At 36.9% G+C, this 16,715-nt stretch overlaps 1 protein-coding gene across 1 annotated transcript in view; it reads left to right on the top strand.

The window, feature by feature from the left end:
- The window catches only part of VPS13C (vacuolar protein sorting 13 homolog C), a 175,087-nt gene extending 160,852 nt beyond the window's left edge, over positions 1 to 14,235 (top strand). Inside the window, exons 80-83 of the mRNA XM_004374623.3 lie at positions 2,545 to 2,633; positions 10,302 to 10,425; positions 11,794 to 11,877; positions 12,212 to 14,235. Of these exons, the coding sequence (XP_004374680.1) occupies positions 2,545 to 2,633; positions 10,302 to 10,425; positions 11,794 to 11,877; positions 12,212 to 12,319 (405 nt within the window). The 3' untranslated portion in view covers positions 12,320 to 14,235. The remainder of the gene's footprint in view (positions 1 to 2,544; positions 2,634 to 10,301; positions 10,426 to 11,793; positions 11,878 to 12,211) is intronic.
- The last annotated feature ends 2,480 nt before the right edge of the window (positions 14,236 to 16,715 follow it).

The following is a 16,715-nucleotide window of genomic DNA, read 5'->3' as shown; positions in this document are numbered from 1 at the left end:
AATCCATAACAGTTGGATATACAAAAAAAAAAAAAAAAAAAACTTCTGTCCTTAAGGGATCAAGTGTATAACAAAATATGTAAATATTGAAAAGCACTGGAGTATAAAATTGTGTCTTCCTAGCCCTTATTGTAATATGGGTACCTTCTAAATAATTTATTTGGCGATGTTTTGATTCATTCCCTTTTCTTTTTCCCCCTAGTGTTCTGTGTTCTTTAGTACTTAGCTTTGAGAGTTATAAAATCATATACTATGTTTTCATAGGATATACTGTTTGTCTATTCTAGAATAATTACTGTTTATATTTAAATATATATATGTACTTCCAGTTTTTATTTAACATTCATTTTTGGTTCACATGCCTGTGATCATATGATATTTAAAGTGGTGTTTCCAACTTTTAATATAAAAACATTGTATTTTTCCATGTTCTTAGAAACGCTTCATTAACATTCTTAATTCTTGCATTACCATCTGTGGAGGTGACCTTATTCATGTATTTGTTCCTCATTGTTCACCTGAAAGTTGTTCCTGTTATTTTACTAACGTGATAAACATCATTATCTGTATTGCTTTTTTATATTTTGTATTATATTCTTAGAATTTATTTGAAAAAATGGAATTACCACTTTAAGGGCTTTTGCTAAATATTGTCAAATTCCTACACTTTGCATTTCGGGAAGGAGTAGTGAATATTTGAGTAACTAATCTGGTCTACTCTTCTGCTGCTGTCAGTGACTGAGTATCTTAGCCTGAATCTCAGAGGGTAGTGGGTATCGGTAGTGCTGACACGGCTTTCTATGTTGTATTACGGAGATAAATTATATCTTTAAAGCTCTTAATGGTTTGAAGTGCAATATCCTGATAACTGATGGAAATGCATGCAAGATGGAGAGGGGGTAGTGTTTATTGCACGTTGCATCGTAAATCTAAGTATTTTAAGATTTTTAAATTTCAAAGATAAAAATAAGTCCACTAAATTACTATATTTATTCCCTGTTTTCTCTTTGAAGAAATTAAGGTGTGCATGTTAAAAGATTTTACCTAATTCACACAGCCAAGATGTGGAACAAGCGACTGTTGCTATGAAAACTGCCCCCCCTCTGTGATACTCGTTCTGAAGATGGGACCCCAGTTCTTCCTGGGCTCTCAGCTTCCTGTTTCTGACTCTTTGTAATTCTGAAGGAGCGACTGGGTGGGGACTCAGTATATTTAGGCATTGAGATAATAATACATTAAGTGTGCTTTCTCTGCTTGTGATTATATTGGTTATATTACCTTTTAATAACATTGATGTATTCTTGGTTGCAAAATATTAAGGTTTTATTTATTAGCTATGTTTATATTCTGTATTTTCATATGTATTATCGCATCTGATCTATAATCATGTATTATAGATAATGTCAATATAATATTTTACTAGCATTCATTATAAAAAGGAACACTTTCTTGGTTTTTAATGTAAATGTGTTGACTACTTCAACCTATTTTAAGATAGTTGAAATATATCTATAGTTGAGATAGTTGAAAAGGAAAATAAATGTATTTAACGTGCTACTATTTAAATTTGAATTACTTATTGCTTGTATTTGTCTTTAGCAATGAATACTGCCAGCTATTTTGAAATTCTAGAAATTCTTCATGTTTGCATTAATACTGTCATTACTTTTTCTTTTCTCTCAGAAATATAATTTCATACGTAAATGTACTTTTCATGCATGTTTAATCTATAAAACCAAGTATTCAAAACCACTAAATATCAGTTATCTTGGGTTTTAGTACATGTATAATATGTACCTCTGTGTAAATCAGTAAGCCCTGGTGGTAAGTGGTTAAGAGACTGGCTGCTAACCAAAAGATCGGCAGTTCACGTCCATCGGCCGTTCCTTGGAAACCCTATGGGGCACTTCTACTCTGTCCTGCAGGGTTGCTATGAGTAGGAACTGACTCGATGGCAGTGGATTTGTTTTTTGTTTTTATATAAATCAGTAGTTCTTAACCTTTGAGAGGGATCATAGATTGTTTCAAAAAAGCTGGTAAAAAACATGAACCCCCCTCGGAAAAAAGCTGCAGAACCACATTTTCATAATTTTATGTTCTGTTGCAGAGGGCTCATAGACCCCTACTTCAGTGTTCTTCCGTGCACCCCAGGTTATGATACTGTAGCAATTTTATATTATGTCATGTAATGTAGCAGTTTTATATTAGTATATATTCATATTCTCATCAATGAAAATGTGTGTTGGTTTCTGTAGATATTTTTAAATACTTCTAAGTTATTACAGAACAAAATATATTTTATCTGGAAAATCACTTGGTAAGCATTTAATATATATTCATCTTCTAAGGCAACAATGAAAGTTAATTTATGAACATGCTGTGAATATTTTTCTAGTGTCATGTATCAATATGTAGAATTGTGCTTTTGTTTATAATAAAATTTTTCGTAACTAGCACTTTTATTATAACTAGCTAATATACAGTATTGGAAGTACTATTTGGATGCACGTACTTCCGAAATCTTAAGTCTTGTTTGCTTTTCAGAATCATGTCAGAAAGTTAGAAGAAGAGATTTACCGGTACCACTGTGCTGTTCCTGGAGTCAGGAAGACAATCCTCATGGTTACAAATAGGTATTAACTTCAAGTGGCATTTTTAAAAATTCATCTTAGTTGTATAGATCAGGAGAAATTTGAAGGTTAAATGGCAGAGGATTCAGAGAACTATAGTTCAAAGACAAAGTGCTCATTTTCATAGAATCACAAACATGCAGATCTGGGAAGGTTCTTGGAGTTCAGCTGTTCCAGCCTCCTCGTAGAGACACTGAAACGAAAACTCACCATAGTTTAGGGGCTTATTGAGGGGGACACTGCTGAGAGGCAGAGTCTAGAATAGGTTTCGTATGTGTGATAGGGATTCATTGTATGTAAATTACAAATCCACTTATGGAGGGTTCAATTCATGAATCATTTTTTCATACTAGGTTGTATTTTAGGTGATTAATATACTCCTTTTAAAGGATGGTATCAGTTCTGTGTGTTTTAGTTTTTCCTAAGCATTTTGGGAGTGGTAGATAATTTTTCCAAATAAAAGAACTTGGATTAAATTACCAAATTTATTTTTCTGGGACTTACCCTACATCACTTATCACAAAGTGGTAGTTGTTGATTAATAATTTTCAGCACTTTCTGAGTGATGTTTTTTGTAGGATTAAGACAGTGTACTTACAGTAGGCAAAATGTGCATTAGATTCCTCACTAATGATACAAACATATTTGGGTGGAAACGAAAGAAAGGAAGGCTGAATGACAGGATTCAGACTGTTACACCTACCAGCTTTTTTAAAGAGAGGTTTAACCAGTCATCTGATTTGAGCATTAGTTAAGAAGTGAAAACATTCACAACGTAATCTTGAAAGCAGCTTTTATGGATTTGGCAAACAGTCACTTAATTTTTATGCCTGTTATTTTGCATTGTCTCCATTAGATTAGACCAAAAACAATGTTTGTTTGTATTGTTATTGTACTTAGCTGACAGTGATCATATGTTAGTCCATTTTAAAATTGTATACCTTTTATGTAATTCAACACTAGGCAGTGGGAATCAGTTTATTTTCTGTAGTTAGTGTTTTTTTTTTTTAATACTTATTGTTTTAGTACTTGTTTGACTTAAAGCATTCTGTGGGAGTACTGTTGTGTCTGCTTTATATATCTAGTTTTTATTTAAGTAAATTGAAAAATCGTAGGAATATTAAATCTAACAATCTACAGAGCTTTCAGGAGGCAATTAAAAAAGGAAGAAACCTATTTCTGTCGAGTCAGTTCTGACTCAGTGACCCTATAGGACAGAGTAGAACTGCCCCATAGGATTTCCAAGGAGTGGCTGGTGGATTCGAACTGCCAACCTTTTGATTAGCAGCCGAGCTGTTAACTACTCGTGACCAGTACAATGACTTGACTTCGTATCTTTGTTATCTTTAGTAGACTCGGGCAGAAATTTCTTGGTTTGAGGTAGTTATCATTATGCTGATCTGTTTGACCTTTTAGTGATCAAATAAAAATAGCATTTCTTCCAAATTCATTTTTTTTTTTTAAGTAACCTTTGTTTTATTGCTAAAGTTAAACTTAACGCATTATAGGTCATATAGATTAGGGGTCAGCAGATTTTCTATAAAGGGCTAGATAATAAATTCTTTAGGCTTTGCCGGCCATTTTGTCTTGCAGCTACTCAACTCTGCCCTTGTAGTGTGAAAACAGCCACAGACAATATATAAATGATGAATGTGACTGTGTTCCAATAAAACTTTATTTACTAAAACAGTCTGCAGCTGAATTTGGCTCACAAGCTGTAGTTTGTCCACCCTGATATAGATAATAATTAAGAAGAAGAAAATAGCTAGAGTAACCATACATGTTCGTTTACCCCTATTGATAGCTATCCCTTTTATTCTTAAAAAGTCCAGATTTGAATGATAAATTATATAACCCCTAAAAATAAACTTTACTAGCATTTCCACCATACAGAGATAACTGCCATTAGCTGTATATCAGATTTCTGCAGTGTATGTGTTTTATAAAGACTATGTACAGAAAGGAGCCCTGGTAGCCCTGTGGTTAAAACCTTGGCTCCTAACTAAGAGGTCAGCAGTTTGAATCCACCAGCCACTCCTTGGGGCAGTTCTGCTCTGTCCTGTAGGGTCAAAAAATGTAATATGTACATCTTTGTAACCTAGGTTTTTTATATAATAATATGTGATGGTCATCTTCCCCAACTATTAAATATTCTTCAACAATGTGATTTTTAATCACTGTGTAATACTATATTTATAGGTATTCTATAATTTATTCAGATACTATTTGATAGTTTGCCCCTTCCCAATATTTTACTATTATAAGCTATTGTATAACTATTATAATTGTAATTACTATTTAACTATTATATACTATTAATATCCTTGCAGCTAAATCTTTGTGAGGTTTTTTTTCCTATAATTATTTCCTTATGATAAATTCTTTTAAGTAGGATTGCTGATCCAAAAGCTGTGAAGATTTCTGAGACTCTTTCTATATATTGCCAGGTTGTTCAATTTTACATCCCACTAACAGTTAATGAGAGTGTCCTTTGTCCTGTGTTTTGCTAAGGCTTGGTGTCACCATTAAAAAAAAATTTTTTTGCTTATTTGATGGGTGAAAAATAATTTCTTTGTTTTAATTAGCATTTCTTTGATTTCTAATGAGTAGGAACACTTAATATAGTCATCACCCATTTATATTTTCTATTCTGTGAGTTACTGGTTTTCATTGCTCACTTTCATTGGTATTTATTCTTTTTCTTACTGAAAAGAACATTTTAAAAATCAATGCAATTAGTTTTGTTTTTATCCAATGTATTATTGGCATTTTAATGATTATTTATTGGGTTTTCCAATATATAGGGCTTTTAATTTTTCCATCCATATTGAAATTCATCCAAAATGTGGTCCCAATAATTTTTTTTCTTACCAGTTTTTAGAAACAAGATATGAGTTCTCATGACCCAAATTTAGTAGTCTTAACTCCATAATATGTTAGTAATCATTAAGAAATTGTTCATTGAACACACTTATTTTAAACCATCAATATGTGACAGATAGAGGGACACAGAGATGAAAGTTAGTTTCTGTCCCCTCCTCATCTAAAGGAGTGAACCTACACATTAGTAACTATCACAGTATGATAGGTGCTGAGATAAAGGGGTGGACAGAGACTGAGGACGGAGGAAAAACTCTCGGTCCAGTGAGGAGATGGGGAGGTGTCAGCAAGGCTGTCCAGAGGAGGGGACACTTGAGCTGAGTCCCATAGAGTAATACAGCTGTTATACAGGTAAACAGGAGGCAAGCAGAGGCATAAAAGAGTATAGTATTTTGAATACTAAGACCTATTTGGAATGGCTGGCTGGTAGGACGTTAGTAGGGAAGTGTTGGGAGATGAAGCTAGCATCGTAGGTGTCTGCTCATGCCATCTAAGAGCAGATGTGATGGAGAATCACTGATTTTTTTTTTTAAATGTATGATCTGTTATAACAGCTTTTCACACATATCAGTAGTCTTTCTCTTTTTTTTCCCTCTGAAGGCTTTTGAACAAGGAGTAATATGATGAGATTTGAACTTTAGAAAGGTCTCTGGCAGCCTCTTGGATGCGGGATTGGAGGCGGTTCTGACCGGAGGCAGGGAGACCAGTTAGTGACTGTATTAGTCTTCTGTTTCTCCATAACAGATTAGCACAAGCTTAAGAGACTTAAAACAACATAGATTTATTTTCTCACAGTTTCTGTGGGTCTGGAGTCCAATACAGCATTGCTGGGTCTTCTGCTTACAAGGCTGGAATCAAAACATTGGCCAGGGCCACAATCCTTTCTACTTCCGAGCTCATTTAATGTTGGCGGGATTCAGTTTCTCGTAGGCCTGAGGTTCCTGTTTCCTTGCTTAGGGGCTGCTCCCAGCTCCCAGAAGCCACCTACATTCCTAGCCATGTGGCTGTGTCCATCTTTAAGTTAGCAATGGTGATCTCTAACCTCTAGACCCAGATTTAAAAGGTTCATGTGATTAGGTCAGGCCCATCTGGATAATCTCTTTTTCTTAAAATCACCTTTGTCTTACAACAAAACCCAATGACAGGGGTGAAATCCATCATATTCACAGTCCTGAGGATTATATGGGGCTGTATTCTGCCTACCACAGAGGCTATGGCCGTTATCCCGGTAGCAGGTGGTGAGGGCTAAAAGCTGAGGATAGAAATAAGGGGACAGGTTTAAGAGACAGGGCTTGCTGATTGATTGGATGTGGAAAAGAAGGCAATGCAAGTTGACATCCAGTGCTGCTCCAACAGAGATAACACAAGTGGATGGCTTTAACAAAGGGAAGTTTATTCTCTCATAGTCCAGTAGGCTACAAGTCCAAATTTTGGGCGTCAGCTTCAGGGGAATGCTTTCTCTATTGTCTCTGGAGGAAGGTCCATGTCATCAGTCTTCCTTTGGTCTTGGAGCTTCTCTGCGCAGGGACCCTAGGTCCAAAGGACGCGCTCTGCTCCCGGCACTGCTTTCTTGGTGGTCTGAGGTTCCCATGTGTCTCTGCTTGCTTCTTTCTTTTATATCTCAGAAGAGACTGGATTAAGACAGTATCTAATCTTGTAAACCTCATCAATAGAACCTCATCACAGTGACGGAATTTACAACACATAAGGAAATCACATCAGATTACACAGTCATACAATACTGGGTATCATGACCCAGCCAAGTTGACAGATATTTTTGGGGGACACAGTTCAATCCATGACAGCTTGAGTACCAAGAGGTAGTACCATTTACAGTAATTTGAGGGAAAAGTTGATATTTTGTTGTTGTTGTTTAGTTGAACCTACTGAGTTTGAAGTAGCATTGCAATATTAAAGTGACAATGCCTCAGGTGTAGGGAGACAAGTCTATGTAAAGACAAATAACTGGAGTTTGGGTAGAGATCTGGAGTTGAGGTCTTGGAGACCACCCTGAGAGAGTGGGTAGAGCAGAAGACAACCAAGATTTGAGCTCTGGTAAGTGGCGCAGTGGTTAAGCGCTCAGCCGCTGACCAAAAGGTTGGCAGTTTGAAGCCATCAGCTGCCGCAGTGGAGAAGGATGTAACAGTCTGCTTCTGTAAAGATTTCAGCCTTGGAAACCGCGTGGGGCAGTTCTGCTCTGTCCTGTAGGGTTGCTATGAGTCAGAATCAACTCAGCAATGATAGGTTTGGTGCAGTTTTGATTTGAAACATGGAACAGGAGGAGGAGAGTGAAGGAGATTAAAGGTAGAGGGAGAACAGTAGTGCTGTGGGGTGCTCAAGGGAAGAGAGAGTTTTGAGATTCTCCCCACTTCAGTGGGAATGGTGAATTGCATTTAACGCCGTGATTGGTAATAGTCGTCTTTAACTCTTAGCTTTATCATCTGATTCTCACCTGGGACTGGGAGTGGTGAGGAGTGGAGTCCACGTCCTTGGCTGTTTGGAAATGTACGGGTGTGTTAGGTTGTCACAGTGGTTGGAAGGCACCCCTGGTGTTTAATAGGCTGGGGCTAGGGATGCTGAATTTCCTGTAGTGGGAGACACAGTTCCGAACAAGCCCAGAATTTCAAAACCACCTCTGCTGAGAAATACTGTGCCAAGCATCTGTTTCAGTCCCCACACTCCATTGTTCACCACGTTCATTCAACTCTACCTTCTAAGCATCTGGAGTTAAGCCCTTTCGTCGCATTCTTACAGCCACTGCCTGACTGAGGCCCTCATTTTCTCCTGAGTAGACTATTGCAGTAACTTCCTACCTGGATTGTTTGCTGCCAGTCTAGTCGCCTCTCCTCCATTTGCCACTAGAACCAAGATTCTAAAATAAACCTTCTCATGCATTTCCCAGGGCCTGTATATTAAAGTCAGAATTTCATAGAATGGCAACACACACACACACACACACACACACACACACACAAAACAAACAAAAAAACCCTTCAAAGTCTGGCACTAAGTGAATTTTCTTTTACTTCTGTATTTATCTGGTACACCATCTATAGACTTGCACATTCCTCAGCTGAGTCTTCCCTTTTTTGTACCCTTATATATTTCAGTCAACTCTTCTCTTTTTCTGGACTGTTGTTTCTCTTTCCACCTAGAGAACTCCTTCCTTTCAGGAATCAGCTCTTATGTCACCTACTTCAGTAACACAATCTGTCCTTCTCACCTGTGCTCCCAAAGAATTTTGTGCACTCTCTTTTAGAACTTATCTAATTGTGCTGTAACATTTATTTACAGGTTTCTTTCTCCTCGCTATGAGTACCTCTCAGCAGAAACTCCATCTTCTATGTTTCCCCAAATCCAAACCAAACCTGTTGCCGTCGAGTCAATTCCAACTCATAGCGACCCTGTAGGACAGAGTAGAACTGCCCCATAGGGCTTCCAAGAAGCGGCTGGTGGATTCAAACTGCTGACCTTTTGGTTAGCAGCCGAGCTCTTAACCGCTGCACCACCAGGGCTTGTGTGTTTCCCCAGCACCTAGATATTTGTTGAATTAATTAACAACCCTTCTGTCTTAGTCATCTAGTGCTGCTGTAACAGAAATACCACAAGTGGATGGCTTTAAGAAAGAGTAATTTATTCCCTCATAGTTTAGGAGGCTAGAAGTCCAAGTTCACAGTGCCAGCTCCAGGGAAAGGCTTTCTCTGTCGGCTCTGGGGAAAGGTCCTTGTCATCAATCTTCACCTGGTCTAGGAGCTTCTTAGCACAGGGACCCCAGGTTCAAAGGATGCGCTCCCCTTCTGGTTCTACATTCTTGGTGGTAGGAGGTCCCCATGTCTCCCTGCTCGCTTCTCTCTTATATCTCAAAAGAGATTGACTTAAAACACAATCTAATCTTATAGATTGAGTCCTGCCTCATTTACATAACTGCCACTAATCCCACTCATTCAAGTCATAGAAGTAGGATTTACAGCATATAGAAAAATCATACGAGATGACAAAATGGTGGACAATCACAAATAGTAGGAATCATGGCCTAGCCAAATTGATACGCTATATTTGGGGGACACAATTCAATCCATAACACCTTCTATTTTCTTGGTTTTGCTTTCTGGAATTGAAACTTCAGGTGTGGTTATCTCAGTAAATAATCTTAAGAAGACACTGGGAAATCGGTGTGGTTGCTCTTTAGGGATTATATGTTCTGCTTTTCTATGGCTATTGAGTAAGATGGGCTGCTCGCTATGGTGTGATAGAGTACATTAGTGTTAAAGTGTTCAACTCTGATATTTATTAGTAGGCCTGAAGTGAATCTTTGCTGACATTTGAAGTTTGTGACATTTCCTGCACTTTCTTTCTTGACTGGAAGGCATGAATGACTGACAGTAAAGAGCAATTAGTAATTTTCCAGGGAAAACATTTTCAGGGGCTTCTGCCTTTAGTGCCCCCATGTGATGGTACAGCCTTTCCCTCATGTGTTTCAAGGATGATTCCTTATCAGTTTTTTGGTCACCTTACAAATAAAAAAAGTTACACTTTTCTGAATTCTGCAAGATTGGCAGAAGGGGAATTTTTGAAAGTCAGCCTTGTTAGTTGTTAGGTGCTATATTTGCTCTTTATCTGCCAGTTATCTAGATTTTTTTTTTAACATAGCATCCTTTTTTTTTAGTGCCAGTTTACATTGTTTACTGAGCAAATGGTACCTCTGCCATCAGCAGAGTGAAAAATATTCGGGAGAAGAATTAGCAGTCGTTAATGCTAACCTGTATGATTTTACTTCCTTTTGCAAAACAGGCGAGTGTTGTGTATAAAGGAAGTTGAAATCCTGGGCCATGTGTGCATAGACTGGCAGTGTCCGTTTGAAGATTTTGTGTCTCCTCCTAGTATCCATGAAAATATGCTAACAATTTCGGTTAAGGTAAGAAAACGTGAAACACAACTTAAGGACGAAGAATTCGTAAAATGAATGAAGTCCAGTGCTTTCAGACTTTTACAGTTAACTACACAGATTTTTGAAATGATGATTTTTACTATTATTATATGCTGACATGTCAGGAGAGATGTAATCAGTTTGTTTGTGTAACTATCCTTGGTTTTCTGACAGTCCAGGATTGCACAGAGTGAAATATCAGTCTGGAAGGTTCATATCTGCTGGAAGAATAGGATGTTGATGCTTCCTTTTTGGTAGAATTAAGCACTAGTAAATAGAAGGGTTTTGTTTTATTTTTTTACCTAATATGGATACTCATTTTCTTATATTAGACATTTCTGGAAAGGTCCCTTTTTGTAGACTTTTAGGAGATTATTAACAAGTGCTTTGGTACAAGTATTATTCCTAAGATACCTATGTGTATAATATTTGACATTTCCAGGATGCTAATGTAAGTAACACTGCTTTTACATCTTTCCTCCCATCATTTTCTATGAAAGAGCTTTTATTTTAATTATATAGCATGTGATTAGCAAAAATGATATCCCGTCTTTTGCTTAGGTCTCAGACTCCCTTTACTTTGAAATATGATTTTTTATTGTATTATATATCTCATATAAATTTATTTGCATCCGTTTCAAAGAAGAGTACAAATTGTCATTCTAAAGATAGTAATTTCTATAGTATATACATTTTTTCCTAAATTATAATGATACTATCTCTATTAACTATCTGAAAGACATTTACCACAAAATTTAATAGTTAGAGATGCAAGTACTCTTATCCTTTAATTTGCATTTTCTTTTCATGGAAGTTAACAAACTACCATGTCACCATAGCATTGCATTACCTCATTGTGGGGTGTTAACATGTAAAGAGCACCTTGGTGTATGAAACATAGTATTCAAACTAGGAGACTGTGTCACTATGCACAGATTTTATACTTTACTCTGTTGTCACTGTTCTCTCACATCATTGGTGAGAAGTGACTCAGTGTGTTTTACATTATGTCAGAATTTGATCTATCAGCCAAGGACATGAAGGAAGGATTGTTTGATTTGTCAGATGTGATGAGCTATCAAGTGGTATTTCTCTGGGCTGTTTACCATAGTCTGCAGAAAACCATTATTTTATATAGATAGATGGATACTCAGCCAAGTTCATAAATTCTAACAGCTCGCATATGGAACCATTATCCTTGTAACAAAATGGTTTATTTCTTATCATACCTGAATATGTATATTTGGTTAGTCTCCTCGTTCAATAGAATTGACACTTAAGCATACAATTAAAGGTTATGATTTCTTTTTCTTTCCCAGAATCATTTCTTTTCTGTCATTATTTCTTTTGAAACAGGATCAGAGTCTGTTCCACAAAAAAGACAATGTCAGTCAAGGCTATCAACGGAAAATCTATCTGCAGGATGCCACCACAGCAGAGGTAAATAATTTATCTTTCAACACTTCCCTCCTTTTGTTTCTAACCTGAAAGATAAAAACATCTGTTACTGGTAACAATACCCATTGTTTCAAAAGCTCTTCCAGTGATAACTTTGGGTATATAAGCCTAAAATCGTAGCAGTGTGAACCCCGCAGGGCAGAAGGGTCTTGCTTTGCGTTCCACGTGCAGAGTGTGCATTCCTGTCCTTCACTGTTGGAGCTCTGTGGAGAGTTCCAGCAAGAATATTCTGCAAATTCTTGCCTTCATGCCTTTCTCTTCACCGAATGAGCTTCTATGTGTCTTTAAAATTCACAGTAAATACTTTATTTTACAGAGAGCATATAAGGCCATTGAGGATGCACAGTCAAGGAGACAGCAGCAGAAATTGGTGAAGCAGTCATCCCTGAAACTTCTCAGGCCCCAACCACATCTGACTCACTGATCCCCGTGGGCTTATGGGCTGCTACTGGGGAGATACCAACCCTGACCTTGTCTGTAAATCACTCCTTCATCGTGCTAAAGAGAATTTTTCCAGCAACCCTTTAGTTTTAGAATTTTTTCCAGAATAGCTGGTATTGGATTTTCCATTTTTTTTCCCTCTTTATTTTTGACTAATTTTGAAACCATGTATATGTTACCTGTCCATTTCTACACTGCCACCTGGATGGGCCAGACCCTCAAAGAAATACTGCTTCAAATTCAGAGTGAAATTTTCCTTAAGGTTAAAATAGTGAAGCAAGAGGCAGTAGGCTTATTTTTAATTAAAAGTCCATACTGACAAATAAGAAAGGAGCTTAGACTGTCCAGTGTTCTTTCAGAGGTTTTAGCCATGGACAAATGTTGGACACTTTGACATTTTGTTTAAGGGTAATTTGTTGAGTAATTGAACTGAGATCACATTTTGGTAAACCAGGTAATTGAAAAAAAAAGCCACTAAAGGAAGAAATGGCATGTTTCCTATTTTCTTTTCATGAAAACATTGCTTTTCTTCTAATTAAAACATGTTTTCCTCTGGTGCTTATTTTTCCTCTTTGCACTATAATATAAAGACTTATGGACGGTCAAACCTTAAAATATTCTATAATCTATTCTCTGTAATGTAGCATTCACAAAATTTTGAAAATTATTTACATGCTCTTTGAAGATCAACTTATATGGCACAATTATAATTTGCTGATACATTAAAATATTTCACATTAAGTTTTTCAAGGCTCAGTAATATGAGAAATTCAATCCTTTCATATTCTCAGAAATTGCTTTTTTAAAAGTAGACTTTTAAAGCCATCATAAATTAACATTTAATTTTAATGCATATCTAGAGATGTATCTTAAATACTTATTAGGACAAATGAAAGTCTCTGGTTGCTTTACATATAAGTGAAATAAGGCCTGTATAGTAACACTGTGGAAGATAAATGGTAGATGTGTTGTTTGAAGAAGGCCTATGAAAATCACTTCAATACAGTGTGTGTGTGTATAGATATATATTTTGGTCCTTTCTGCATCTCACTTATACTGATCAGAGAGATAAAAACCAAAACCAAACCCATTGCTGTCGATTCCAACTGATAACAACCCTATAGGACAGAGTAGAACTGCCCCATAGGGTTTCTAAGGTTGTAATCGTTAAACAGAAGCAGACTGCCATATCTTTCTCCTGTGGAGCCACTGGTGGGTTTGAACCACTGACCTTTTGGTTAGCAGCTGCCTGCTTAACCACTGCACCACCAGGGCCTTTTGATCAGAGATACACTGCCTATTAGAGCTTTAAAAAATATTCAAAAGGACTTAATTTCCTCGGATGAACCTTTAGTTGGTTTTAACTTGGTATTTGCTATCAAATCAGTGATTTAATGATGAAATGAATATGTAGACACACTTGGTTTGCTCTGTTTTTGTTTATGTGAGGTAGTAGTTCTGTCTTTATTCTTGTTTTTTAAGACTTGACCATAAAACTTTACATTTCTTCTAGTTCTGTTTAATGTGTAATCTAAAAAGAATGCAATAACTAATGTCCTAAATGTTTGATCTCTGATACAATGTGGTGGTCTTTGCCTTTTCAACATCATTCTTTTTTTTTTTTTCCTGTGAGGAAACGTGTCATAAATGTCATATGTACAACCTCCAGCTTTACACAGAATTTTTATGTCAGTGGCTAATTGCAGTTTACTAAAAGGAGCATTATAAACAGAAATTTCATAGCAAGCATGCCAGTATTTTGTGTCTTTAAAATTGACATAGTCAGGAATTTGGGTTATCTGTTTATATTTTTCATATGAATCACAGCTATGACAGTGCTCAAATGATATTACATTGATGGTTTATTCTAAAAAATGCACATACAGAACGTCAAACTAAGAAAAATTACTTTACGGAAATGCATAAACTCGTCATCTCAGTTAGCTTAGAAATAAACTTTCAAATATTTGTAACATTTTTATATGATTTCATCCCCTGAGACAAAGTAATTCTTTCATTGGTAAAGTGTATTAATGTTCTGTTGTATTTCTAAAAATGCTTTGAGAATCAATTGCTTGCACATGAACTTCTGGGAGAAATAAAATATTTGGTGCCTTGTTTACAGGTATGAAAAGTTTCTGAGTTTGTGTTAAATATTCTAGTAACATTTGCTTTTAGTTCCTATGTCTTTCCCTTTTCCTCTGCCAGTCTTATAATAGTGAGACGTGAGATGAATAATCATGGAGGGCTTTAAAAGATGCTCAGCAGGCGCAGCTTTTTCCTGGTGGGACTGAGTGAGGTCCTTTTCCACACTGGAGATCTGTGGCTCAGACTGCCAACGCTGGGAGAATACAGAGAAGGGGACTGAGCAAAGGGCCCAGTGCTGCACTTTAAATCCATCCTGCTTTTGTACTGAGACTTCACGGGCTTCTGTCTGCTAGTGACTGAGTTTGGCAGGGATACTAAGGCTGGCCCATTCTTGGAGACACAGAACTCCTCTGAAGGCTGACTTTGGCCAGAGGACTCTCCAAGGGCCTTGTAGAAGCTTCCTTAGACCGACCTGTAATCTGAGATGCTTGCACCCAGTCTTCTTTCTCTCCCTCCCTTTTCCCCTCTCTCCCTTCTCCCTTTTTCCTTCCGCCTCTCCCCTTCTTTGTCTCTCCCTCCTCTCTGTATCTCTCTCCTTTCTATCTTCCTCTCTCCCTGTGCCCCCCACAAAGATTTCAGATAAGAGATCGAGAATCTGTGTACCCTCAAAATTCTCAGCTTATAAAATCTGCCTCCAGAGTATTAGAAAAATTCAAAGCTGTAAGAGAAACGAGGAGTGTAGTTAAGCAAGCTCTTCTTAATGGTTTGAATCTATGCAGAGGATTGTCCTCTGTCTTCAGACCATGCAAATGTCTTATGTTACAGTTAGGCTGGAAAATTGTTTTGATAAAGTGTTTGAAGTAATTGATGTTGACATATAGGAGACTGAAGTGTTGCTATGTGATTATGTAAAGATTTATGATAACTCTGGGAAAAAGTACAAAACAGAAGGACAGAATCATGATTTCTGTCCCTCCTGAATATGAACTAAATAATTGTCATCTGCTGGCTAAAAAGGTTTTAAAGTTGACTTCTAGTGGGAAAATACTTAGAGTAGTAGTCAAATAAGCCATCATGGTTCTCTCGGTTGATAGTATCCACTAAGATGATAAGCACTTTACAAAGAGGATTCAGTATTTCAGCATTATTTATTTAAGCTTGAGAAAAGACCACTGACTTACCCAGAGATTGACTATAATGTTTTAAAAATTTCCTAGTTGTGGTTAAAATTTCATTATTAATAATTTTCATCAAATATAGATTTCCGATTTTGGTCTTTGGGTTTTGTTTTCGTAGAAACATTTACCTTATGGTATCAATTTTTTTCTCAGACAAACCATTTTCTCCTCTCTTTTGCCGTCTTAAGTTTTTCTTCTTTAATACATAATTTTCTTTATCTTTTCTTTTTATAGTACGTCTGTAAATATTATTAAATTCTGTTTATTAAGTAGTTGTTATGCCAGGGGTCCGCAAACTGCAGCCCACCAATTAAATCATGTATTTGTAAAGTTTAATTGAAACACAGCCGCATGCATTCGTTTTTATTGGCTATGTCTGGTTTCATGCTACAATGGCTGAGTTGAGTAGTAGTGACAGAAGCAATATGGCAAAGCCTAAAATATTTACTATTTGGCCCTTTACAGAAAAAAGTTTACCAATCCCTGCTTTATACCTGTTATGGATTGAATTGGCTCCCCCAGAAATCTGTGTTGAAAATTCTAACCTCTGTGCGTGTGGTTATAATCCTGTTTGGGAATGGCTTATCTTTGTTATGTTTATGAGGCAAGATGAGTGTAGGGTGTGTCTTGAGTCAGTCTCTTTTGAGATATAAAAGAAACTAAACAGGTAAGCAGAGATGAAGGAAGAGAGATGCCAAGCCACATGAAGATCGCCCAAAAACAGAAGCTCAAAGAGACAAGGACCTTCTTCTAGAGCCGACAGAGAGAAAGCCTTCCTCTAAGAGCCAGCACCCTGAATTTGGATTTCTGGCCTCCTAACTGTGAGAAAATAAATTTCTGTATGTTAAAGCCACCCACTTGTGGTATTTTTGTTATAGCAGCACTAGACAGCTAAGACAGTACCATGTAATTGATGTTATGATGGGACAGAAACAGATGCCAATGACTTGGCCTAGATCCTATGGTGAGATAAGAGCTGAAATTAAAATACGACATCCATCAATCTCCACCTCTGTCTCCACCTCTTTCCCCTCTTTCTTCCTAAAAACAAGGATGATTGTGTCCAAGTACAGTATCTTGCTTCTCTGGATAATGCTGAATGAACATGGACAA

This window comes from Trichechus manatus, unplaced genomic scaffold, assembly GCF_000243295.1.
Source record: "Trichechus manatus latirostris isolate Lorelei unplaced genomic scaffold, TriManLat1.0 scaffold00030, whole genome shotgun sequence".
NCBI lineage: Eukaryota > Metazoa > Chordata > Mammalia > Sirenia > Trichechidae > Trichechus > Trichechus manatus.
Note: the sequence above shows the minus strand (reverse complement) of the source record. Positions and strands in the feature narration are given on the sequence as shown.